The sequence below is a fragment of the Annulohypoxylon truncatum genome, assembly GCF_022578515.1.
Source record: "Annulohypoxylon truncatum strain CBS 140777 unplaced genomic scaffold F4807scaffold_8, whole genome shotgun sequence".
NCBI lineage: Eukaryota > Fungi > Ascomycota > Sordariomycetes > Xylariales > Hypoxylaceae > Annulohypoxylon > Annulohypoxylon truncatum.
In genome coordinates, this window is record NW_025953794.1 from 514,452 (window position 1) to 540,865 (window position 26,414).

Consider the following 26,414-nt stretch of genomic DNA (forward strand, 5'->3'; position numbering starts at 1 on the left):
TTCTCAATACGTACACGCCCAATCACCTCGGTGAGTGAGCTGGCGGATCGATATTGTCGCCCGATCTCCGGTTTTGAAACTCATGTGGCTGAGGAATATCCCGCAACACTGGATCTCGCAACTCGTTCTGTACTGCTCCTAATATCATCATGGATGACTTACTACTATTTGTAGCCAAGGACTTTCTTCCCACTGAGCAATCTGACAACAATGTCAGTGGGCTTCTACAGGCGCTTTTGGACGACAATCAACTACTCCAGCTCTACCCTGCCGACGTCTTCCCCTTAACCAAAGACTCTTTCCCCGCCAAACGACGGCTCGTCAACAAAGTCGGAGGATTTCTACAAGCGCTTTTAGACAAGGATCAACTTATCCAAGTCTATCCGAAACTTCAGTCACTAGCATACAAAGATGGGTTCGAGATCGTCGGGGAAGAGTCTGGCCTGAGTCCTCCAATCACGCTCTGCGAACCTTGCAAGAAATTGATGCAGAAGCCACCAGAGGCTTGCGACTCGGTTGAATTTCTGGGGGGAATGTTCCAGCCAACACTATACCCAAAGTTTTGGATTCCATTCCATACGTCCATTTCCCAGCTCATTGCCTGCTGTCACAGCTCGGAAGGGGTTTGTCGATTATGCCATCTATTTTGGGACCACCTCTGCGGAGATCTTGCCAGTAGCAACTCTGTTGCACGAGGCGCCGATTGGTTCAAAAGTAAATTGAGTGTGTGCTTGTGTGACGATTTCACGAGTGTCCGAATTCTCAGATTAGATATGGACATGCCTTCAATGTACAGAGATCCATGCTATCTCGAACTCCAGATACGTAACGGTACGTACCTAGGTATGTTGGTATTATATTCGCTCTATGTCTTCCATAATGATTCAAACACTTCAGGGCTAAGGAACAGATTCTATGAATGATAAGGACTGGATAGTCTATGGCGACAATGCTAGTTTATATCTAGATAGGTCTACCGGCTCATCGGCAACGTTGTTACAGATAGATGAATGGTTGAAATCTTGTCAGCGCAACCATCCCAATTGTCGACCACTGATACGAGGAGAACGAAAAGGAGGACGAAAAGGAATACGTCCCACAAGACTAGTCAAGATTGAAGACGAAGGGAGAATGTTTAGTGTAAAGGAAGATTTGCAGGAAGACGTGGAATACGTTGCTATCAGCTACCGATGGGGCTCTAACGAGCAGGCCTACATGCTGAACGCGGACACCCTTGGTGAAATGAGGCAAAAGCAATCTATGCACGAACTTCCCAAAACACTCCGTGATGTCTGCGACATCGCTCATCGCATGGGGTTCGAGTATGTGTGGATCGATCGGTTGTGCATCATACAAGACTGCGACGAGGATTGGCATAGAGAAGCATCGACAATGGCGATGGTGTACACGCAATCATCGTGTACTATCGCCGCAAGCTGCGCTCCGGACGAAGAGAGTGGCTGTATCAAGGAGCGGAAAGCTATGCGAGTCATGCTTTTAAGACTGAAATCATGTCCACTCTTACGGGGCAACAATATCATAATTGCACCCGAAAACCCATACTACGAGAGTGACCTCAAATTAGGCTATCTCGCGGACAGAGGCTGGGCCTTCCAAGAATGGCTTTTGTCTACGCGGGTCATTCACTTTGGTAGGGACCAGGTGCATTGGGAATGTCGGCAGCTAGAGGCTTATGAGAAGTTTCCAACTGGCAAAAGACATTGGCTGTCGAGGCCGTTGCTAGATGTTAAGTCTGTTACAGAAAGTTGGGGGGGAATTGTCAGGGCATATTCAAAGCGGAAATTCACTTACGACAAAGATAAACTACCAGGCATATCCGGTCTGGCCCAGGCCCTTCATGAATTGGCGAGCAAGCAACCCGACACCCAACTCGGCCAATATTATGCGGGGCTTTGGCAGTCAAACTTTATTCGGTGGCTCTGTTGGTGGGTGCGATTGAATGACGAGGCGAGCCTTCCCGACGTGTACATCGCCCCTTCGTGGTCCTGGGCAAGCTTATGCGCCGAGATCGGTCTTCCAAGAATAGAAGACGACGCAGACCTGGCGGAGTTAAGAGATATAAAGTTGATTTCCGTTTCTAAGAATGACTCCTATGCCTCTATGCGGGATGGATGGATCACGCTATTTGGTCACATGAAGCCAGTCCAGGTACAATTTCAACATCAGTTTATACCCACACTTGTCGACTTAGATTTCGCGCCATTTCCGTTCACGCACCGATCGGAAGTCTATGTTGATATTGGAAAACCACTTCCTAGTCCGTTTCGAGGGCCATTTTATTACTTGCCGTTATACAAGGACAGGAACAAAGTGTATTCCGGTTTATTACTCATCCATTATTCTTCACTTGAGTGCAACAGGACACGGGTATCCAAACCGCACACTTCGGGGGGGTTCGAAAGAGCGGGATCTGCGTGTATAACGGTCTGGGGCAGCGACATTGTGGAAAAGTTCGAAGACTGGCTTTCGCAGAGCCCAAAAGAAGAAGTTATCATCTACTAGGTAAATTTGAATACACTCTCTAAAGGGCAATGGTATTAGCTGGGGATTGATCAATTGCTGACTGTAGCTAGGATCTCCGATTTCATCCTTTCACCTGAAAGCAAGCAGATCGAGACGCGACGCCACCCTCTGAAGATTGGTGCTTGGGGGCAACACCGTGTTAGGACTCCGTGAGATACAATTCAGTCATGTGGGTTGAAGGATGTGGTTATGTTACGACACAGCTAGGATTTCTTGAGAAGCATAATATACGATACCTCTCGAAGAATCAGATGTTGGTTAGGTAGTTTGAAGGCGTTGGTGGCGACTAGTATGATCTCTTTTGTTACCAGAGCTGTCATCTCGTTTTGTTAACGGCATAGATACCAATCCCCGTCACCCTGGACGGAGGTGGTGATTCTGAATGAAATGTGATCAAATAATCGACACTCATCGAGTTCAGAAAACAAGAAGATGCAGCGGTCATATAAGTTAAGTAGGATCAAACTACTCCTAGATGGTTCGTAAATAGGGGTAATAGAAGAAACATCTCTCCAGCACTTAAGACGCTACTATACTTACCACACCTGAACACGCACCCCTTAATCCCCACTAGTTTACCACAATAAAATAAACACCACGAAGACATCACGCTCCTTCAAAGCACCCAAGCACACCATCACCAGCAAACCCGAAGGTAAAACAAAATCTAAGAAAGAAAACATCACCAACAATCGCCAATATCAAATTACCTAACCCTAAGCAAGCTAGACGACAACTCTCCTACCTTCCCGAAGTGATGCGCAGCAATTTTGTACAGTACCTAGGTATAGAAATCGGCCCCTCCACCACGTGCGTGCCTACTCAGCCACTTCACCTGCTCACCTACTAGCATAACCTCCGCTTAATCGGTCAACTATCGAGAAGATAACCTTAACACAGTAGCACAGAAGGTCACCTCCCCTACCCCTTTCCAACATCTCTCCGCCCCCACCCCCCTTAGTCCTCCTGGTACGAGATCTTGCGCATCTCGCCTAACCTGTGTCTCGCCGAAGCCAGCGCGTTCTCCAGCTGCAGAATCTCGACCTGCGCACGCGTTCTTAGTTAGCCTCTACCTCATTCACCCAGGAACAGAACCAACCCCCCCCCCCCCCCCCAAAAAAAAAAAGGTGATAAAAGGGGAGGGGGAAAAAAAAACCAAAGGAAAAAAAAAGAAAAGAAAACACATACCTGCTGCTCCATCTCCCGCACCTTGAACTCGTGCGGGTTCATCTTCGCGTAGTCCGCGCCCTCGTCCTCGCCCGCGCCGCGCTCCTTGATCATGGCCTGCACCTGGCGCACGAGCGCGCGGCACGCGGCCCCGACCGCCCGGCTCGCCTGCTCCAGCTGCTCCTGGCTCTTGCTCATGAAGCCCGCCTTGACCCGGCTCGCCGCCACCAGCTGCGCCGTCGACGCCGCCACGTCGTTCGACGCCACGATCAGCTGCTCCGGGCTGTTGCGCCCCGACACCACCCCGTCCGCCGTCTCGATCAGCGTGTTCGTCGACGTCGCCACCGCCTTCGCCGCCGATATCAGCCCCTCCGTCCACCGGTTGTTCTTCTTGTAGAACGCCGTCCGCGACGACGTCCCCCGCCCCGCCTGCACGATCTCCTGCTGCGTCACCGTCGCCGCCTTGATCAGCTGCGCGATCGCGTTGGTAACCGCCTGCGCCGCGTCGAGGATCGAGTCGTGCACCTTGAGTTCGTACGTCGAGTATCCGTCGCGGGGCTTGTTCTTGAGCTTGGCGAGGCGAGCGGCCGCCGCGGCGATGGCGTCTGCCGCCTTGCTAAGTTCGGAGTCGACGAGGTCGCCGAGATCGCCCTTGTTGTTTGTGATTCGACCGAAACCGGGGGCGAAGGATTCGACGAGGTTGGTCAACCTTTGTAGATTTAGACGAACATCACTACTGCCGTTAACCAGAACGTCAGTCTTTTGGAGGGGGTCCATGCCCTCCAATCGGAAGCTTTGGAGACTGCGGAAGTGCTTGACGGTGGATTGTGCGGCATTGCGTGCACCGTTCATGAGTTGATCGGCCTTCTTCTCATCAGAAGCAAGGCGGTTCAAACCCTTCGTGTTGCTGCACACATCTGCTATAGCCCCTGAAAAGACGTTGGTCGCCTTGATCAGCTCCGCATGAGTAGCGTTGGGTCCATCAGCAATAAAGTTGCTGAAGGCAGTAGCAAACTCAGTTGCGCTTGATACGGCCTTTTCAACTTGTGATAACACGTATGTCGGCGAAGCGTTCTGGTTACCAGCCTGCATCGTCGAATCCAATTCATACAGTGCATCATCTACTCGAGCAACTCCTGATTGTAGTACCGAGTCGATGATGTCGTTGATCTTGTCGAGGTTCGCCATTATCAGAGCATCGATCTGGCCGTCTATCACCTGGTCCGTATCGCCTTGGTTCTGTTTGAGCTCGTTCAGCTCGATCAAGGTCTGGTCCATGCCAGCCTTGTAAACCTCAAGCTCTTCCTCCTTATCACGGAGCAATTGCTCAAGGTCTGAGCTACCGTCTCGTACTTTGGCTTGGGCCTCCTCCAATGCGCGCGACTTGGTTCGCAGAGCCTCTTCCAAGTCCGCCATCTCTCTGTTGTATTTGGCAAGCATAGTGGACAACTCGTTACCCTTGCTTCGCTCCAGGTTGTCGGCCCTGTCATTCGCCATGCGCAATTCTCGCTTAAGCTTCTCAAGCTCATCCTTATTGCTACCGGTCAGCCTATCCTTATCGTGGAGCGCTCGGTCTCGTTCCCGAATCATATCTGCCAACTCAAGGTTCTTGGTCTTGATTTCACGCTCGAGCTTCTCGCGTCTTTCGATGGCTTCCTGGGCTGATGCTGCCTTCAGTTGAACAGTCTTGAATTTCTGAAGGAGATCAAGATGCTCGTGTCGCAGTTGTGAGTAGAGCTTCGCCAAAGCTTCGTACTTCGTTCGCCACGTGTTGACCTGCTCCTGCAACGCCCGAATCTGGTCGTCCTTGCTAGTAATCTGCTGACCAAAGTTGTTCTGGATTTGCGCCAACTCGCCTTCGAGCGCCTTAACCCGCTGATCGTATTGTTGCAACATTAGCTGATCGCGTTCATACTGCGCTCTTGCGTTCAAGTTCTCCTGCTCAAGTTCCGCCAGTCGTCCTTGCGTCTGCCATTGAGCTTGTTGGGCTATCAGCGCCTCTTGTTCCATTCGTTGTTGCTCCGCCAGACGTCTCTGCTGTTCTTCAAAGTCTCGCTGAGCTTGAAGTTGTGCTTCCTGTTGAGCGCGAAGAGCTGCTGCCTGCCGTTCCTGTAACACCCTTTGCTGTTCTTCGTACTCCTTGTTCTGGCGGTCAATCTCGCCCTGCCAGAACTCGGCGATCTCGTCAGGTTCCTCAGTCTTGGGTTGGCGCACAGGCGTCGGCTGACGCTCGATCTCCTGCTTTGGCCGAGCTGGTAGCGCGGGCGCATTCTCATCTTCCGCCAGTAAATTAGGAGGGTCTTGGGGTAGTTTCGGGATGGTGATCAAGCTAGTCAGGTAACGCAGGTTCGAGCATTCGTAATAGAATTTGACTAGTCGGTAGTGTTGCGCATCGTAACGTTGCCTTAGAGGCTCCAGGGCGTCGTTGTCACCAGTTGCTACGCAGAATATTAGTCAAAAGTCCTACTGGGGTTTCACAATCGGCATACTTGAATGCATAGCTCGTAGCATGCTAGTGATGAACTTGTAAATTCCGTAACTCTCCTGTACTAGAGGTACAATAGCCGAAATTCTGCACTCGTTGTTGCCTATATTTCGGAAGTGAGAGAATATCAGCTTCTGGAACTGCTCGATCTTGTCTTGGAGGGACATGAGGTCGGTAATAGTCTCGTAGCCTTCGTTGGGATCGTTAATCGCCTTCAAGCTAACGTATTCCTCGTACTCGAACGTGCCGTTGAACTCGGGATGTTGCTGGTGGAAGGACAACTTCGCAGAGAGGAAATAGACGTATTCCCGAATCAGGGGGCCATATCCACGGACGCCCTCGCCGGCGAGACCTCTGTTCAGACTCTCGATCCATGGTCGGTTTGCCATAGCCTCTCTCAGTGTCTGGGGATGCCCCTCTTGCAGGACTCTGTGGATGGTGATCAAGGCCTTGAAAGTCTGCACTTCATCTGCAAGAATCGGTTGCCTAAACAATATACCCAGTCAGCCCTTGCATAGCGAAGGTATATGCTATCCTCTTTCCACATACACTTTCATGCCAGCCCAGAAGGACTGGGAGGACTTGTGGTCCCATGTGTAAACGATGCAGCTTCGCACATGTTTTCGTTTCGGTGCCGTCTCTTCCGCGTTGGTAGCTTTTCTAATATTGATGGCGAGCTCGGCTTCCGACCTGTAATATTGGTAGTTAGTGGGTATTGCGCAAATAGGTACGGCAGCCATGTTGTAGATAGGTACAAGTCGTGGATGTAGATGCACTCCGGAGAGTAGGAAGTTCGCAAAGGGTTTAAGACGCACTTTGTATGATCGAGACTACGAATGGTAGCCATGGTGGATAAGTTGCTGGTAGTTTGACTTTAAGAAGTGATTCTATAACTCTGCTTCTCTACAGCCTAAGCAGGTGAGTAAATGATGAGATGAAGTTTCGAGGTCGACTTGTAGCTCCTCTCATGCACAGCACATCTCACCCATCCGGTCCTAAGGAGACAGCTAATAGGGTATTGGCAGTGTTGGGTATAATAGCAGAAACACGAGTCAGGAATGATGTGAATTAGTATCGGAATGTGTTGATATACAAGTATTTCGAATATGTCTACGCAACGTCAGCGACCTAGAAATCCGAGCTCCCACTCAGTGGAATTAAGCTAGAGATCAATCCGAGGCTGAAGGCTGACGCAGCTTGGGCTCTTGGAAGCTTCCAAGTCTTGGTCATTTCTTGGAGATTGGAGACATTCACGATAAGCCAACCCATGTCTCTCAATAACGTCTGGAACCGAGCTTTTCCCGAACTGCATTGGTGGGGCTTAAGTCTTGGACGCCACATAACGCGTGGCAGACGTTACTACGTACTTCTCTTACCTGCATATCGAATTTCTATACCTACATTACCCCTCTATCATAATTATGGGTTAGCTACCTAACGCATCCAGAAGCTTTTCATGACGAAAGCTTCCCATTTCTAATCAGACCTCGATTCAACGCCACCCAGCTACCACTCGACAACTTCGTCCCAGAGGTGCAGATTTCCGAAAATCTGTGCTGCTGATGTCAAATCTGGTTCCTGGGCCTTTTGGCTCATTATTCTACCCCTAATTGACCCCGCATAAACTTTGCGCACTCTATCCAAGATGCGCGCAACGACAGCATGTCTGTCCAAAGGGTTCTGGAGCCGCAGCCTCGATGAGTTCAAGCGCCTGTCGAATATAGGTACCTACGCATTTGCCTCCTAAACCATATAGTACCTAGTATATATGCCACCATGCTAAACATCCCACACAGCACTTAAACTCGAAGGCGTAAAAGGCCCCTCCGGCCCGCTCTCCCTGCAAACCTTCCACACGCCCGAGTCCCTCGAAGACTGCAAGTGCTTCTGGGACCGGGACATCGGCGGCTCGTCCAAAGCCGCCTTCGACTGGGTCCCGCCGTCCCCCGCCGGCAACGTGCCGGCGCACGCGCGCTTCCACGGCAGCATATCGAACGCGCTGCCGGCGCACCGGCCGGACGTGCAGCGGTCCGGGTACGCGGCGTGGCGGACGCTAGACAAGCCGCCGACGATCTTCGGGCGGACGCTGATCGACATCGACTCGTACACGTACCTCGGGATGCGGGTGAAGTCGGACGGGCGCGCGTACTTCGTCAACGTGCAGACCGAGTCCGTCATCCCCACCGACCTGCACCAGCACCGCCTCTTCGCCAAGCGGCCCGGCGAGTGGGAGACCGTGCTCATCAAGTGGAACGACTTCGTCCGCACCAACGGCGGCTACGTCGTCGAGCCCCAGACCGAGATGCTGCGCCAGAAGGTCCGCAGCATCGGCGTCAGCCTGACCGACCGCGTCCCTGGCCCCTTCGACCTGTCCATCGAGCGCATCTGGGCCACCAACGATATGAGCGAGGTGGACCAGCACGAGAAGGATAAGGCGGATGCGGAGCAGGTGGTCAAGGAGGGCCAGTTGAAGGATAAGAGGGGGAGGCATATTAACTGGAATGAGAAATGAGTCATATTTTACAAGGGTCTTTGACGTCTGAGCAGTTGGCAGACGAACGATCAGGTTTGCTGGCTACATGATAAGGAGAGCATAGGCTTCCTATATGGTAGTAGATACATATTGAGACATTACGATTTCAATGGCAGTATGGATTGGATCAACGTGTGGAAAGATAACGGAGCTACGAAAGGACATATCTTCAAAACGGAAGACTTAAGACGGGCGTCAAAAAGACGGCATGACAAAGCATAGGTTGGCTGCGATGTAGATATCAAGATCAATACTGAAAAACGTCTCATTGTTTAAGCCCCTTGAAAGGTACCCGGCTCCGGTGCTAACTCATGGAAAAGAAGCCCTCCTCCCACCATTCCCCTCTCCCCCCTGACCCCCTTCTCCTCCCTTACCCATCTTCCCGCCGCCCTCTAACTCCATCCCCGCCATCCTTTTAGCCAGGCACTCATCACATATATCCACGATCGGATCCTTGATATGAGGCGGACACACGAAGGTGTCGCAAATCCATCCGCCCTCCCTGAACATCTGGTTCGGGGGCACGAACCGGGCCGTGGCGCATGGGTGCCGTACTCCGGAGTTTTCGCCGAAGAAGTGGTTGCCGGCCGAACACCAGGCTCGGGTCTGGATGTAGAGACACATGGTGATTTGTACGTGCGTGTAGCAGCCTATGGCCTAGATTGGTAAGTATGTCAAAATAGAGAGGTCTTGGGTTTAAGACTGACCTGATGTCGACTCGGGAAATTATACAACTTGGCTTTGGTTCCGAGGAAGAGTTGAGAGTTGTTGTACGGCAAGTTTACCTATGAACTATAGGATATGGATTAGAGAAGTGAACCGTGTATTTGTGATTAGTAATTGAGAAACATTGATTTTCATTGCAATTTCATATCATTTAGTAACATAACGTATGAAAATGGGAATATATGATCCAGGATCAATTTTGTACATTCTCTGGTGGCCTTCCTCGTAAGGGTCATAACCTAAAGCCTTTATCTTAGAAGAGCTACAGCCAACAACACTAACTGTGTAAGTTCAGCTGCTGGACAGTATAGGAGAAAACGCAAACATAACTTATTCGTTGTTAATCATCAATTGTGCTAATAAACTAGTTAAACCCTCCAATCATATATTCATTCGTTCAGCATCTCTCCGTATGGAGAGGTACGCAGCCGCGTAGTCATTAGCAAGCACGTTGTCCCCTGAGACCTTCATGATTGTAGCTTTCTTAGCCATCATCTCGCACTGTTTATTAATATCCTCGACGCTTGAGTAATGGTTGAAAGCTTTCTCGATCGCTTCCACCGCCTTCGTCATGAACTCTCTTCTCTTGTTTGATTTTGGAGGCATCTTGCCTGCCATGCCCATATTTGCGTCGCCGAGGTGCGAGTACAGTTTCGCGGTCATTGCTGAATTCTCGCACTCGAGACTGCGGGGCAGTATCGCATTGAGCAATTGGATAGCCGGTTCGAATTCACCGAGTGATGTTAGGATATTTGCAATGGCCCCAATAGCTGGCCAGAGATAAGGGATAAGACGAGCGCGCCAGGCCACATTCGCTGCTCGCACAGCAATAGTAAATCCTTTCTGCGGTCGGCCACATTTGTCGAGGAGCTCTGCCTTAAGAAGGAGAAGCCGAATACGTAGGGCAATATCTTTATTCTCATCACGAAGCTCTGATATCATCTTTTCCACTTTGACGAAAGCCTGGTCGAGAATGCCTCTACGTACGAGACACTCCACGTGGAGACTATCGACCACGAACGCAAGATCAGGTTCTAGATCTTCATTCTTAGACTGGAGAAGCTGTGAAATCAGCAGCTCTGCTCCATCGAGATTGTTCCGATGGAGATCTCTTCTTAATTTGATAATACCCCGGAACTTGTGCCAATACTGACTTGGTTTCCAGGCTCGGAGGGAATTAGCGTCCATGCCTTCCAAGATTCCAAGTGCCTCGTCGTACTTCCCTTTGAGGGTTAAGATTGAGGCTTGGCGACTTGTTACCTTTAACTCATCGTCGAAGATCGAATGACGTGCATGGCATCGAAGGAATACTTCGCAGGTAGTCATCGACAGATAAGCGATCCCTAACCTGTCCCATAATGCTATGTTGATGGACAGTTGGGAGCCGATCATATTCTTCATGTTACGTTCAACCAAGATTTGAGAGCTCCTGACAAGATGCTCGATGGCCGTGGCTACACTTTCGCCGTTCGAGAGACACATCTTTGCCTCGCTCATGAGTGCAGAACTCCATAGTGACCACATGCCCGTCTCCTTTGCCCTACTTCGAAGAAATGCTAGAGACTCTTTGCCAGTGCCTAGCATGCTATTTGACTCCAGTTCCTTGGTCACTTCGGGATGGGCCCGGCCAAAGTGGAAAAGCCAATTGAGGGCAAAATTCAAGCATGTCATATCCCGATTTTCTCTAGCGGTGGAGACAGTCTCCAACATCGCGGATATTGCTTCTTTGTAGCACCCAAAGTCGGCTTGCAACACCGCCAGGTTCATCAGTGCATATTGGTAGAAGGACCTGTCCCTATTCTGCATTGTGTAGTCGAAGTATCGATGCAAGTAATCAAAGGAGGTTGAATAGTCGCCCGCTCTCCAGGCATCCAAATAGCTTAGATAGTGAGACAAGCTTGGTATCATAAAGCTATCGTTTAACAGGTCCTGGAATTGACGTTGTATCTCTATGGGTATTCGATTGCCGTATTTCTGCATCTGTTCGATCTGGAATTCTAAGAGTTTCTCGATATCATCGGTGCTCACGGGCAAGGTAGAACTAAGATCGTCCCTGAGCATATCTCCGTAGGCCACGGAGGCAATGCCTTCCACACCTGGACCCCATTCGTTCTCCCCAGCTAATAGAACATGATCGAAACTGAGTCTTTGGAATGACGGTGTCTTCTTCCGATAATAGGCAGCCGTGGTTTGACGATATTTGACGAAGTCCTTCCACAGTTCGAAAGCATCGTGAAAACGCAGCCTTGTGAATTCAAGTTGAGAGCGGCGTACAAATGCGCCAAATGGTGAGTTGCGGGAAAGCAATATGACTTCTGGCCCTGGAATTGGCAAGCCCTCTTGTTCGTCTCGGCGGAGCTCGTCTTTCGTCTTTGCTAACAAGTCTGAACAACGTTCAAAGAATTCATGTAAGGCATCCAGCGAGTCGATCTTCCATAACCTTTCTAAAAATGCATACCATAAAGTCCGACCAGGTATGCCAGAAGCGGCAGTGTGCGGTGCCAAGACCTTTTCAAAGTCTGCAATAGAGATCACTATGCTGACGGTACTTTCAGCGCGCTTCCATCGACTTTCGGTGTCAGAAGAAGTCGGAGCGGTGTCAATCAAATGAGAAGTAATGAAGGAGAGTACCTCCACGGTGGAAGCCGTTGGGACGGCCTTGTTTGTGTATAGATCGATGAGAGCGAGGAGCCCAATTTTAGCCGGGTTAAGAAACCGAGACATGATGCCGTGGATATCTTATCCTATGGGTATGGGTGATGAGATTTGGTTGATTTATTCTCGGATATTTGTTATCACCGACATGACATTCATAGACGCACTCAGTTTATGAATGGCCATAGCTGGCGGGTTGATGTCATACTGATGGTTTTGTTTGGGGAAATTGAGACTGCAAAAAAGTCAAGTAGCGCCAAAGTTCATCAAAGTTGCCTTCTAATATTCTAATACCCGTGGTTTCCTTTACTTCAGGAACAAGATCGGAAGTCGATGACAAACCTTGCCATCATTCTTTCCGTGTAGAGAATGCTGTTCCCCAATCCACAAACGCGTAGAGTGCGAAGTGACCAGCCCCACTTGAATACTCTAGTATCTACAATCACGCACTTAAATAGATATTATATGCGTATATGAGGCTTTATGTATCTAAATGCATATATATCCCTATCTATGTAGAACAGCGACGTCGAAGCTTTGGTATGATGTAAATAATTATTATTATCCAATATGAGCTTGGCCTTTATCAATAAAACAAAAGTAAGCATTCATAGCTTATGGAGCCATCAATATCTAATTTTGGTATTGACGATGTTTCAGATCGAAATAGATTATAGCCCTGGAAATATCGTCAGATTGTTGCTCCTAAAGGAGTATGTGGTTGATGATGGTATAAGACTTAGAATCGTATACTACATACCTACCTAGGTAGGTATTATGCGACTATAGTATATCCTCGAAATCCAGATTTTGATCCCACGATATAAGACTAAGTAGCCAAGATATAGTAGATTTGTCACCGTTATAATCGCCCTAATCCTACAAAGAGAAATATGGAGATCTCGCTACCACCGTCCCGGCACGATGTTTGTGCGTTTACAACCCTGACAAAGGATTAACAAACCCACGTCACGTAGTATTTGGTAACCCACGGCCACGAGAACTCGGTATAGCTAAGACATTCAGCTGCATGACAAGAATTGCGGTATGAGAGTTTGGTATCACGGTTTCAGCCTCACGATAACCGCTTGAGCAAGATTCTGCATCATATAGGGGATTTCCCGGCAGTAAGACGTTTGGGAGAGATCTGAGATATCCCAACACTCCTTGGTAAATAAGTGGCGTACATCTGCCGACGGACATCAACCGGGGACGCCCGGATTCTAGGGATAATGTCATCGTACTCATTCGGATCAACTTTATTCTAGTTCAGAAGGTAGTCAAAAGATCCCCAGAATGAACATCCCCCCGTATAATCGATTCGTCGTACGACGCAATATTCCTCTCTTCCTGTCACTTTAAGATAAAAGCTAGGAACTAGGGAATGTATAACTTCTCTTCTTCATTCACCTATTATCAAAACCCTTCGACCTGTGACTTCTGACATCTTTGAGACAACCCTTGGGATCTAGATCACCTACCTAGGTAGGTAATAAGAAGGACTGGATGTTAGCCACGGTCTTTCTCGGAGGTGGTACGACATCATCTAACCCGAGAGTAAAAGGGGAGTCATGTCCCGCCATCATATATTCTAATATATGAGTCGGAAGAACTAGAACCCCACCTACAAGGCAGGTACGGGAAAACATCCGATGGAAACACATTCGGACGAATTACTATGTAGGCTACCCCAGACCTAGATGTTTCGATGTTTCGGTGGTTTAATGTTTCAATATACGTAGACGCATACGTATCGTAGAAGGCTGACCCGGGTGGTCGTCGTGTTTTCGGAGACACCCGAGAATCAAAGACTCCTTGATGTCATGAGCTGCATGAACAATTTGGATAAAATAAATCAAAGGCTATTATTCGCCTCCCCCTATTGGCGAAAACCTATTGGCGAATTTCTTAGTTCAAGTTCAAGCTAACCCGGCTAGAATTAGTGCATGATTAGCGCATGGTTAGTGGTGCGATGGACCTAGGTAGTACAGCCAGGTACGGCCAGGCGGCCCAGGGGGAGCTGTCAGCCTTTCCAGCCCCTTAAATCGGCCATTTTCAGCAGGTAAGGGCCTGTACGGGCCCCTAAGGCCTCCCGATGGCAAAACAACCGGCCAATCAGATACGGCGCTCTACTGACCGCTCGGTAACGTTGTGGCTAAGTGTAGAACCCCTTGATCCTATCAAATCTGGACATTACCCCTGCTTCTTAATTTTTTCGGGAAAGTGGGTCTCGGCGCAGATCTTGGGGCGCTTGTGGACAAATCATTTGGGACGAATTATCGCGATTAGGAACGTAAACTTGTAAATTCACCCACCGGCGTTTGAGCTTTAGAACTTCCACATCAAGATTAGATATGGGCATGGAATTCACTGGCAGGATTGCTATCGTTCTGAATTGATTATCTTAGGATCATAGCGTGATTCAAGACGATTAACAAGCCACGGATGACAAAGTAGTCTACTAGTACCTTCGTATCCGAAGGGCGGGAAAGCGGAACTGGGAAATCGGGCCATCTCAGGGGTACATATCCTATGTAAGTCACGATGCATCTTTGTGTATAAACTTCGGTGATCTGCCTTTGATGATCGCCATCACATATGTTGTGCTCGGCGCTTTTATCTTATTTTATTTTTTTGTTCTACTCTTGATGAGTATAAATCTACATAGTAGGAACATAGCACTATTCCACTATTCTCAAAAAGGTCGTTGACGACCGGTTTATTCAAGGGTACAAAAAGTTGGCAGCTGGTCCAAGTGCACAGAGTGATCATCATAATCTGCCAGTACCCGCAACCTTGAACACTAAGAACACCAAGATACCCTCACCACTTTTGTCACTCTACTCTCGCAACTTCCCAACTTCGACTCATACATCTCGCAAACATCCTTACATTCGTTTTTCTCCATCAAATATTCTGGACGCGGTTAAACATACGATTACAACTTTGATCTTTTACGATTTACGCATCTCATCACCCGTTCAAATTTGGTCGCTCACTCATTTACTTATTCACTCTCGTACACTCCCCGTCTATCTTATTTTACCGGAGGACCATTCCATTTTGATAAATCCCGTCGCGCGTCTAACCATCTACCGAACCATCACGATACCTATATTTTAGGTAGGCCAATATATCACGACGCGCTTAATACCCCACACTTTCCCCCTTTGGAAATATTCAACTTATCGGCTTACCGGCCTCATCAACCGTTAAAACTAAGGCCATATCAAGGATATCCTTCACGCCGACAAAGGGGACAAAAATAGTATTATATTCCTCGAGGTTCATCATACTGCCGGTCTTCGTCCTCAACCGCTCCTTTGTTACCATCCCCATCTACTCCGTCAAATCAGTGGACAACCACCACGCTGTGGCCACACTAAGGACAAAGATTCTCGACTTGAACAAAGAAGCGGATCACCAAAAACCCCGGTATCTTGATTGTTCTCGATCACAATGCATTGATAAGGAGCATACATCAATAACGTTCTTTGCCTTCGAGGGTTCTGGATCATAGGGTGAATCGTCTGTCCTCGACTATAGATTCTCCTTGTCCGCCCTTCCGTCCCTCGTTTCAGGCGATTAGTATTCTTTTTCGACATTTTTTATTCTGCACATACACCGTACACTGCTAGCCAGTACGTTAACATCATGTCGTTCATACGGCGCCGGATCGCCGACGCACTCTGCCCGCCGTCCAACTGCACAGCCAGTCTCGCACCTCGAGACACACCCACAGCAACAAATGCTGTGGCTACGCCCTCATCTACGATTAGTCCATTCTCTACGGCGCTAAATGGAGTTGATCAGGAAGGTAACTTGATGTTCAGGGATTCGTTATGGTGGACATTAGGGGTCATGGCACTCATCCTACTTGCCATTCGCCTTGCCGTCATCGGATGGTCTCAAATCCGACATGTCTCGGCTATGTCATCTTCACCCGCTCAGCAAACTTACTGGAAGAAGACGCAATGGAGTTGGATGCCAGCCTTCAAGAAGAACCTCCTCTATGCACCCTTGTGGAAGAAACGCCACAACAGAGAAATAAAGATATCCTCAGCAGTCTCCATTGGCACCTTGCCGTCTCGACTCCACTCGGTCGTCCTAGCCATCTACTTACTTAGCAACGTCGCCTACATGTTCTACGAGGATTGGAATCAGCCAAACGGTTATTCGCTGGCAGCTGAGATCCGAGGTCGTTCGGGCACGTTGTCGCTCGTCAACATGGTCCCTCTTCTAATCATGGCAGGACGAAACAACCCCTTGATCAGCCTATTACGTGTAAGTTTCGACACTTACAATCTTATCCACCGATGGATGGGTCGCACCGTCGTTATCGAGGCTATCATCCACACCGTTGCTTGGGCCTATGTTGAAGTCGCCGCTAGTGGTTGGGGCGGAGCAGGTTATAAGCTAATCCGCAACGACTTCCTTGCGTCCGGCTTCGTCGGGACAATAGCGATGACGGTTCTCCTCATCCTTGCCATGTCACCACTTAGACATGCTTTCTACGAGACGTTCCTGAACTTCCATATTGTTCTAGGATTGCTCGCACTCCTCATGACGTACCTTCACTGCGACTTTGCCGAACTTCCTGGAGGCCTTCCTCAGAAATCGTGGGTGGTGGCAATTTTTGTGAGTTGGGTATTGGAGCGCACGGCACGAGCATTCCGTCTGGGCTATTACAACTGGTCGAAAAGGGGCGGCTTCACAGAAGCTGTGGTGGAACCCATGCCTGGCGATACTACTCGAGTGACGATGCACCTCCCTCGTTACATGGACGTCAAGCCGGGATCGCATGCCTATATCCGCTTCACACAGATCCGGTTTTGGGAAAACCACCCATTCTCCGTCGCATGGGTCGAGCACCACCCCAGCATTGATAGGGCAACGCTGAGTGAGAAAGCCGTGACCGAGTCTCAGTTAAAAGAAGGAACAACATCCGTATCGTTCGTTATCGGAGCTCAGACCGGTTTTACTCGGGCACTTTACAATAAAGCGCTTAGCGGAGGAGCGCCATCTATTCGTCTTAGAGCTGCGATTGAAGGCCCTTACGCTGGACACCACTCATTGAACTCGTACGGCCACGTTCTACTCTTCGCTGGCGCTACCGGTATCACCCATCAAATTTCTTACCTGAAGCCATTAGTTCAGGGGTTCAACGATGGTACAGTTGCGACAAGACGAATTACACTCGTATGGATTATGCGTGACACGGAGGCACTGGAGTGGGTGCGACCTTGGATGGACGAGATACTACGAATCCCCAGACGACGAGAGATCCTCTCAATAAGATTGTTCGTGACCAGGCCTAAGAATGCTCGGGAAATCCACTCGGGCTCTAGCACGGTCCAGATGTTTCCAGGTCGTCCTAAGATTGCGACACTGGTTCAGAAAGAGGTCGAAGAACAAGTCGGTGCTATGTGCGTCACAGTTTGTGGCCCGGGCGCTCTAGCAGACGATGTTCGACAAGCGGTTCGCGAAGTACAAGATGGCACTTCGGTGGTGGACTTTATCGAAGAAAGTTTCACATGGTGATCTATCCATCAATCAGTCAGCGGACCCTTCCAACGAACTACATATCTCTTATGGAATCCATGAATGGGTCGTCGTCGAATTATTACGGTTCTAGGGGCGGAGGCAATTTCATGCATTTTCTTCGCAGCCAGGAGTTAAAAGGAGTTAAAGCGGGCATTTTGGTTTTTTATGGTGTCATATACCGAGCCAACGTCGTCGGTATCTAAAGGGGTCATGCGTACGCAGAATCCTAATTCTTGAGTCGGGGATTCTGAAGGACGTAAGGTACATTCATAAGCCGCACTATGAAGCGGGACATATTTCATGCACATAGGTCACCTAACTGAGCAATCAGTTAAGGCAGTAGCTATTAGGTACGGGTCTCAATAAATTGACCGTCAAATCCAACTTTACTTCTAAGGAATGTCCATGTTCTCTCACGTTTCGCATCAACGCTCTTGCATACAAACGTACATATAGTAAATTAGGGTGTGGAAGCACAACATAGAGACGACGGATATTTATTGGGCTCTGATATCATGCCGTCTCGTACAGATTTATGCTGAGTGCTATATGTAAGTGATGGAAGTGTATCAAGCGTGAAAGTGGTGGAAGTGGAGGAAGTGGTGAAAATGCTGCTGACAATTGCTGGGTTAGGTATGACACAGGCCTCGATAGGTTGGTAGTGGCGTCCGGGGTTACGTACGTGTACAGTAAGAGGGGTACTATATTGTGCTGTGGTGGCTGTAGTGCCTGTAGTGGAAAGTGCCCTGCTATGCTTTTAGATGCATGTAGATGCATCCTACGAGGGGTCAAGTCACCCGACTGCGGGGTTACCTTGCATTGAGGTAGGGACACCCCACCTTCGTGCAAGTACGCTTCGTTTAGACACGGGATGAAATTTTTATTAAAGAAATAGATTCCGAGGTCGTCAGTCGCGCCCCTATGAATTCTGACTCATGGGCAGGGACTAGGAAAGATAAATAAGGATTTTAAGTTCTGGGGAACAAAGAACGTCAAAGACCCTTCCTTCACATACCATTATTGTTTTTGCAATTAACAATTTGCAACCGTGACACTTTCTTCATCGTATTCTACGTGCCTCTGCGTCATACCTTCGATCCCTCACCACAAGCTTTAATCCCACAAGCCTCAAGCCCACCCGGCGTTGTGCATCGACCATGCCGATGTAAGTTGCACGTAACTGTTGGAAATCTAAAACAATCAATATATATAAATATCCCCATTGGGCCCAATCTATGGCCAGAAGTGCACCCAACTAACACCCAATTCGTGCTACAGGCTCAAAGATCCCTCCAAGAAATACAAGAAGTTCCAGCCTCTTAACCTGCCAAATCGCCAATGGCCGTCTAAATCAGTCGATAAAGCCCCAAGATGGTTGGCAACTGACTTGCGAGATGGCAACCAGAGCTTGGTTGACCCAATGGTTCGTATATAGGTATTTCCCGATCTAATTGGTATGGTCTAATAATATTCTATGCAGAATGGCGACGAAAAATGGAGGTTCTTCAAGATGCTGGTTGACCTTGGCTACAAGGAGATTGAAGTATCCTTCCCTTCCGCGTCGCAAACCGATTTCGACTTCACGAGGCGCTTAGTCGAGACCCCTGGCGCCGTACCTGATGACGTCTGGTTACAAGTCCTTGCGCCATGCCGTGAAGACCTCATCCGCCGTACTGTTGACTCCCTCAAGGGTGCCAAGAAGGCTATCCTACACATCTACCTAGCAACAAGCGAGTGTTTCCGGCGCATTGTATTCGGTTTCACTGAAGAGGAGAGCTTGGAGAGAGCGGTGGCGTGCGCCAAGTATGCTCGCTCTATCACCAAAGATGACCCTGAACACGCTGGTACGGAATGGGCTTTCGAATTCAGCCCCGAGACCTTCTCGGATTCCAGTCCCGAATTTGTCATTAAAGTCTGTGAAGCTGTCAAAGCTGCGTGGGGGCCGACGGTCGAGAACCCTATCATCTTCAACCTTCCCGCAACGGTCGAAATGTCGACGCCAAACGTCTACGCTGATCAGATCGAGTACTTTTGCACTAATATCACCGAGAGAGAGAAGATATGTGTCTCGCTCCACCCACACAATGACAGAGGATGCGCGGTCGCAGCTGCTGAGTTGGCACAGATGGCGGGTGCTGACCGTGTAGAGGGATGTCTCTTCGGAAACGGAGAACGGACTGGTAATGTTGACCTAGTCACTCTGGCCTTGAATCTCTACACGCAAGGGATACATCCGAATGTTGACTTCTCCGATCTTAATCGGGTCGTCGACACGGTTGAGATCTGCAACAAAATCCCAGTCCATCCTAGAGCACCGTATGGTGGATCCCTTGTCGTGTGTGCCTTCAGTGGTTCGCACCAGGACGCCATCAAGAAAGGATTTATGCAACGGGATCAAGATGGCAAAGGATACGACGATCATTGGCAAATACCATATCTTCCTCTCGACCCGGCGGACATTGGTCGTACATACGAGGCTGTCATCCGGGTCAATTCGCAAAGCGGAAAAGGTGGTGCTGCTTGGATCGTCTTGCGCAAACTCAAGCTTGATCTACCTAGAGGCTTACAAATTGCGTTTAGCAAAGTGGTGCAAAAGAAGGCAGACGAGCTTGGTAGAGAACTCCTGTCAGCCGAAATTACTGACCTATTCGAGCGCACATACTTTCTCCAAGAGCACCCTCGATTCCAGATTCTCGACTACTCTATCTCGTTCGATCGATCATCATCCCCTGCTCCACCGGGAGCTAATGGTGTACAGGACACTAGAAATCTAGCACGTGTCTTTGAAGGTGTTGTTGCCATCGACGGCCAAGAGTACCAGCTTCGAGGCCGGGGCAATGGTCCAATCTCATCCCTGGCTAATGCTCTGAAGGGTGTGGGGATCGATCTAGATGTTGCCGACTACAAGGAGCACGCCATAGGAGGCGGCCGAGAAGTCAAGGCAGCTACGTACATAGAATGCACGGCCACCGGTACGTCACAGAAAGTCTGGGGTGTTGGTATCCATGAAGATGTGGTGCAGAGCTCTCTCATAGCTCTTTTGGGTGCGGCTAGTAACGTGAGTATCCCACGCACGACAACATGAATCAAAATTTAGCTAATAAAGTACTTCAAATAGTTTATCCTAAGTCGACCCGGAAGCCCTGTCGTCTCGAAACATATGCCAAAAGGTAGCTTTGCGGAAAGGTTCGACCTTAATGCCGGCGGGTTAAAGATACCGTCCACCGCGAACGGGAGCACCAAGGCTCAAGATGACCCATCTAAGACAATACAGGCTTTGGAAGCTAAGGCCAATGGGATGTAAATCGGTATAAAATATGACAAGACCGCATTACGGGGGCGATAAGGTGTTATAAAAACATATAGTCCATTATTTCGGAATACCTTGACCTTATCTGGGCAGTCTGGGTTGGTAATACTGCTGTCCGGTATAGGTCTTGCTTAACTAGGGCTCAATTGTCGGTGTGCGTTCTGCAATAAAACGAGGCGCTTGATTTATGACAACAGATAGGCAAACCATAGGTTTTAGCTTATCCCATCGGCATCCAAAAGCATGGAGGATGGAGAATCGAACAAAATTCCCACATTTGATAAAATCAATCAATCAATCAATAGTAATGCTTGGTGAATATTAAGATATGCATTCATATATGGGATTTGTGGCTGATGATCGACCATCGTCCCCCTTTTTTTGTGCACCTCAAGAGTCAAAGCCATTATTAGCATGTCGAGAATAGGGGGATAGGGGATCGAGTGGCACAGCTCATTCGCTAAGGGATAACGAAGTAGCTAAAATCTTGGCGGGACGGATGCGGGGAAGCATGACGGGAAGAACTGACAGTCCGCATTCCGATTTCGCAAACATGTCGAAGTGGTTATGTCTTTAGCGAATTGATTGGCTTAGAAGGGTGATTACGGACAGTGCATGCCCCAGATGGGACACTAAATGGAGGAATCAGAGGAATCAGGTGCATGCGTGCCCTGTAAATCATGTAAAATCGTGTACCTAGGAAGGCACGGACTGAGTTGCCGCAACTGCAGGTCTGCTTGTAGCGTCTTCTAGATTGAAGGTTATTGCTGCTTGGGCGAATCATGTCCACCCACAAGCCGCGTGAGATTTTAGGTTACGTGGGGCACCGCTGCTGTCTGGTATTGCTGGTATCGTCTGGGTAGTGCAGTTAATAGAATTTAATTAGATATGCATGTAGATTATGTACCTATGCATATATGATCCGATATACGATATGTACATGTCAGGTGTCTCACCGTTTCTTGGGCACCGTGCGCACCTCTTTTTTGTCAAACCTTCAATTTGATATTGGACAAATGCAGTCTTGACCTATACTTTCTCGAGAAATGAATAGAATGTTCCTGTCACTGAGTCAAGCGTACCCAACCCACCTCTAGCTTGACTACCTCTCACCTAGGTATTTTAGTTACCTTTTCCTAAACCTCATTCTACCTACTCGGTACTGCTACAACACATGCACATGCATAGCACGTTCATTTACTCCAGCTAGACTCAAGGTACGGTTACTCCTTTTTCATTCACCTATTCGCAAACAAAGGAAGCTGAAAAATAAGAATCTGTGTGACAATCGACCCCTCCTTTTCTATCTTTATTTTTCTACCGTTAGCCGTTTTTCTAACAAATTGGTCGTTAAGGTTTACACTACGGTTACCCTAGTACTCTGGGGGTTGCAGGCTCGTGATTGTCAACAAAATAAATAAGGGACCCGCTGAATCACTCCGCCTACCTCGTTAGGTTCATTAGGGAACCATTAGGGAGCCAGAAAAAAAAAGGTCGCTACTGGCGCACTACGCACTGCTGCAACTACCCACCATCAACTTCTACCGTTCTACTTTCTACCTTCTACTTTCTACATTTTTTTTTTCGACTCTTCGACTTTTCCTAAACTTTCCTTCAACGTCCACCATTAGACAAAAACGTCCTTTTCTATTTCCGACCAGTCTTAATAGGATCCGAACGAGGCATTCCCGTGCTTTCTAGGAACTATTTTTCCGACTTATTATCAACTCCTTCCACTTTTTGACCATCCATCATAAGCAACCCCCCCATTCATCAAATTTCTCCTTACAGCTTAATACTCTACTCCTGTTGACATTGGACTCCGCCGACCTGGATCCTACTTGAAAGAACAAAAAAGCAGGAAAGGTCTGTTGCGCAGACAAGATGGCTGATAACAGTGATATCAACACTGTCCTCAGCAACTCGCTGTCGCCAGGTAAGTGCTGGAATTACTGATCCCCCATAAGCGCCTCGCCTGCTGCTACCCACACGTCATTTCCTACCGAGCTTGATGCTAACCCTTCGTTCCCCTCTTAGACGCGGCTACGCGAACTGGCGCCGAGCAACAGCTTACCCAAGCTGCTGAGACTAACTTCGTAAGTTGTTATTAGCATCCTTCTCATATCTAACTTGATATACAGCAGCTAACCTATTTCCCCCCTCTCCTTTAGCCTCTGTACTTGGCGACTCTAGTACAATCATTGGCGGACGAAAATGCCCAGGGCAACATCAGAGTCGCTGCTGGTCTCGCTTTGAAGAACGCATTCTCCGCCCGCGAATTCGCCCGTCAACAAGAACTACAAGCCAAATGGCTCCAGCAGACGGATCAAGAGACCAAGACTAGGGTTAAGGAACTTGCCGTCCAGACCCTCGCCTCTGACAACGCGCAGGCAGGCCAGGCTGCTGCTCAGGTCATCGCTTCCATCGCGGCTATTGAACTCCCGCGGAACCAATGGCCGGATCTTCTAAACGTCCTGGTCCAGAATGTCAGCGCTGGCGCGCCTCATCAGAAGCAGGCTTCGTTGACTTGTATAGGCTACATCTGCGAAAGCCAGGATGCCGAGCTGCGAACCGCCCTAATCGGTCACTCCAACGCAATCCTGACAGCAGTAGTTCAAGGCGCGCGAAAGGAAGAGACGAATGCGGAAGTGCGCCTCTCCGCCATTTCTGCCCTCGGAGACTCTCTCGAATTCGTTGGCAACAACTTTAAGCACGAGGGAGAGCGAAACTACATCATGCAGGTTGTCTGTGAGGCTACCCAGGCCGAGGATGCGCGCATACAACAAGGCGCATTTGGCTGTCTCAACCGCATAATGGCTCTCTACTACGAGAACATGCGCTACTATATGGAGAAGGCTCTATTCGGTCTCACGATCCTAGGCATGAAGAACGAGGACGAGGATGTTGCTAAGCTTGCTGTTGAATTCTGGAGTACCGTGTGTGAGGAAGAGATTAACATTGAGGAGGACAACGCTCAGGTACGTTATAATTTGTGCATTATGTATGAGTGAAGATTTGCTAACAAAAGACACAGGTCGACAGTGCCGACCAGATGCGCCCCTTCTACAATTTCGCCCGCGTCGCTACTAACGAGGTGGTGCCTACTCTACTCACGCTCCTTACCAAGCAAGACGAGGATGCAACGGACGATGAATATAACTTAGCACGTGCCGCATACCAGTGTCTCCAGCTCTATGCTCAAGCTGTTGGCCCGAACATCATCCCTCCAGTCATCCAGTTTGTCGAGACGCATCTCCGATCGGAGGACTGGCATTACCGGGAAGCTGCAGTGGCTGCTTTTGGTGCGATTATGGAAGGTCCTGAGGAAAAGGTGCTCGAGCCTATCGTCAAACAGGCCCTTCCTATTTTGATCAGCATGATGGAAGACGCTTCCACTTTCGTGAAGGATTCAACTGCCTATGCTTTGGGCCGTATTACAGAGGCTTGCTCTCAAGCTATTGACCCTCAGCAGCACCTAGACCCTCTGATCCGATCGTTGTTTGCAGGTGTTCACGATGTGAAGATGGCAGCATCTTGCTGCTGGGCGCTGATGAACTTGGCCGAACGCTTCTCTGGAGACTTCGATGCCGCCTCGAACCCTCTTACCCCCCATTTCAACCAGAGTGTCCAAACTCTTCTCACCGTAACTTCTCAGCCTGGATCTGAGACTGCCGTTCGCACTACGTCTTACGAGGTTCTTAGCGCTTTCGTCCAGCATGCGGCCACAGACAGTTTCCCGGCAATTGCTCAGCTATCAGACGTGATTATCAAGCGCCTAGAGGAGACCATTCCCATGCAGAGTCAGGTGGTTAGCATAGAAGACAAGATCGCATTAGAAGAGATGCAGACTAGTTTGAACACCGTGCTGCAGGCGATCATCCAACGATTAGAGAAGGAGATTTCGCCTCAGGGAGACAGGATTATGCATGTCTCGCTCCAGATCCTCAGCACTGCGGGTGCCAAGTCCAGCGTCCCCGAGTCTATCTTTGCAACGATCAGTGGATTATCGAACGCTATGGAGGAGGATTTCGTCAAGTACATGGATGCTTTCACGCCGTTCCTTTACAACGCTCTTGCAAACCAAGAAGAGCCTAGTCTTTGCTCCATGGCTATTGGTCTCGTTAGCGATATTACACGATCGATGGGCGAACGCAGCCAGCCGTACTGCGACAACTTCATGAATTATCTCTTGAACAATCTAAGGGTTAGTCTATCGTCGTTATATTTTTTTTCCTATCTTTTCTATCCTACGTATTATTATTCTATGTACCTAAGTATTTTCATATTTCACTGAACAAGCCACTAACGATCCCTTGCAGAGCACGACGCTTTCGAACCAATTCAAGCCCGCAATCCTTCAATGCTTCGGCGATATTGCCAACGCTATTGGCGGTCACTTCGAGACATACCTCTCGGTCGTCGCACAAGTCCTGCAACAGGCTGCGACTGTTACTGCCGCACCTGACGGCTCTTATGAGCTTTATGACTACGTCATTTCCCTACGTGAAGGTATTATGGATGCTTGGGGTGGCATTATTGGTGCCATGAAGATTAGTGGCAAGAGTGAGTGACCCGATATCCTTTGTCGTAATATGAGTGCTAACCGTGGAAAAGACCAAGTTCTACAGCCATATGTGCAATCAATCTTCCAGCTGCTGAACATCATTTCCCAAGACATGAATCGCAGCGAGTCTCTCATGCGGTCGTCTATGGGAGTGATCGGGTAAGCAATTGTCCTCCATTTTATCGTTGAAAGAAGAGCTAACAAATCAATTAGTGACCTCGCGGATGCATTTCCACATGGCGAGCTGGCTGAAGCCTTCCGTCAAGATTGGTTAACTGCTATGATTAAGGAAACCAAGACGAATAGGGAGTTCCAGCCTCGCACGCTTGACACAGCACGATGGGCCCGCGAACAGGTTAAGAGACAGCTCGGAGGTTCCACGTCTGTGATGCAGCAAACCTGAACTCACCAACCGATTATCTCGGCTATCGACGTCCCCATTCTTAGAAATGCACTGCCCCGCGCCCCGACACTCGATCCTCCCGACGAGCAAGCAAGCCCGGCCTAGGCCTAGCCTTGCGCACAAAGTTCGCAGGGGAACCCAGCATCCTTATATCCCAGCACCAGGATTTTCCCCTTTCCAGCCCCAACCACAGCCCCTTTGACAGCACCAAATCATGTGTACATAGATACCCTACCTTAGTAATCCAATCCCCATCATGCCTACTAAACTACCCATGGAAATTCCCCCAGTCATATCACATCACATCATTGCCCCCATACACCACGACATGCTGAGTTTTCCTTCGGTTTGGACTGCAAAGCCATAACGGAGATATTTCTAGTCCCCTTTAGAGAGAAGATCACGTCATGTACGCCCCTTACTTCGGATTTGGGGCCACGAAGTCATGTAAGGAAGGTGGAGGAAAAGAGAATAGAGGACGAC

General features: G+C 49.0%; 7 protein-coding genes across 7 annotated transcripts; 5 read left to right on the forward strand and 2 right to left on the reverse strand.

Moving 5' to 3' along the window:
* Positions 1-149: 149 nt before the first annotated feature.
* Positions 150-2,523, forward strand: F4807DRAFT_458133 (heterokaryon incompatibility protein-domain-containing protein; the record flags this gene model as incomplete). The annotated part of the gene is made up of 2 exons (XM_048001156.1): positions 150-714; positions 1,109-2,523. The coding sequence occupies 2 exons, from the start codon at positions 150-152 to the stop codon at positions 2,521-2,523; spliced, it is 1,980 nt and encodes a 659-aa protein (XP_047856448.1).
* A 489-nt stretch (positions 2,524-3,012) lies between these two features.
* Positions 3,013-7,183, reverse strand: F4807DRAFT_381735 (ANTH-domain-containing protein). Its single transcript, XM_047995792.1, has 5 exons — positions 7,012-7,183; positions 6,746-6,886; positions 6,201-6,682; positions 3,733-6,149; positions 3,013-3,588 (listed from the first exon to the last, which is right to left on the reverse strand). The coding sequence occupies exons 1-5, from the start codon at positions 7,041-7,043 to the stop codon at positions 3,502-3,504; spliced, it is 3,159 nt and encodes a 1,052-aa protein (XP_047856449.1). The 5' UTR covers positions 7,044-7,183; the 3' UTR covers positions 3,013-3,501.
* A 422-nt stretch (positions 7,184-7,605) lies between these two features.
* F4807DRAFT_416933 (CIA30-domain-containing protein) lies at positions 7,606-9,005 on the forward strand. Its single transcript, XM_047997180.1, has 2 exons — positions 7,606-7,920; positions 7,993-9,005. Exons 1-2 carry the CDS (start codon positions 7,842-7,844, stop codon positions 8,706-8,708), a joined length of 795 nt encoding a protein of 264 aa, XP_047856450.1. The 5' UTR covers positions 7,606-7,841; the 3' UTR covers positions 8,709-9,005.
* Positions 9,006-9,623: 618 nt separating this feature from the next.
* On the reverse strand, positions 9,624-12,484 carry F4807DRAFT_382031 (anaphase-promoting complex subunit 5-domain-containing protein). The gene has a single exon (XM_047995794.1). It carries the CDS (start codon positions 12,177-12,179, stop codon positions 9,837-9,839), a length of 2,343 nt encoding a protein of 780 aa, XP_047856451.1. The 5' UTR covers positions 12,180-12,484; the 3' UTR covers positions 9,624-9,836.
* Positions 12,485-15,212: 2,728 nt separating this feature from the next.
* On the forward strand, positions 15,213-17,718 carry F4807DRAFT_382074 (ferric reductase like transmembrane component-domain-containing protein). The gene has a single exon (XM_047995795.1). The coding sequence runs from the start codon at positions 15,765-15,767 to the stop codon at positions 17,649-17,651; it is 1,887 nt and encodes a 628-aa protein (XP_047856452.1). The 5' UTR covers positions 15,213-15,764; the 3' UTR covers positions 17,652-17,718.
* Positions 17,719-18,508: 790 nt separating this feature from the next.
* On the forward strand, positions 18,509-21,290 carry F4807DRAFT_416944 (2-isopropylmalate synthase). The gene is made up of 4 exons (XM_047997181.1): positions 18,509-18,819; positions 18,933-19,077; positions 19,135-20,712; positions 20,773-21,290. The coding sequence occupies exons 1-4, from the start codon at positions 18,812-18,814 to the stop codon at positions 20,956-20,958; spliced, it is 1,917 nt and encodes a 638-aa protein (XP_047856453.1). The 5' UTR covers positions 18,509-18,811; the 3' UTR covers positions 20,959-21,290.
* Positions 21,291-22,848: 1,558 nt separating this feature from the next.
* F4807DRAFT_458139 (ARM repeat-containing protein) lies at positions 22,849-25,931 on the forward strand (the record flags this gene model as incomplete). The annotated part of the gene is made up of 7 exons (XM_048001157.1): positions 22,849-22,900; positions 23,002-23,060; positions 23,136-23,942; positions 23,999-25,168; positions 25,284-25,527; positions 25,579-25,687; positions 25,742-25,931. 7 exons carry the CDS (start codon positions 22,849-22,851, stop codon positions 25,929-25,931), a joined length of 2,631 nt encoding a protein of 876 aa, XP_047856454.1.
* Positions 25,932-26,414: the final 483 nt, after the last annotated feature.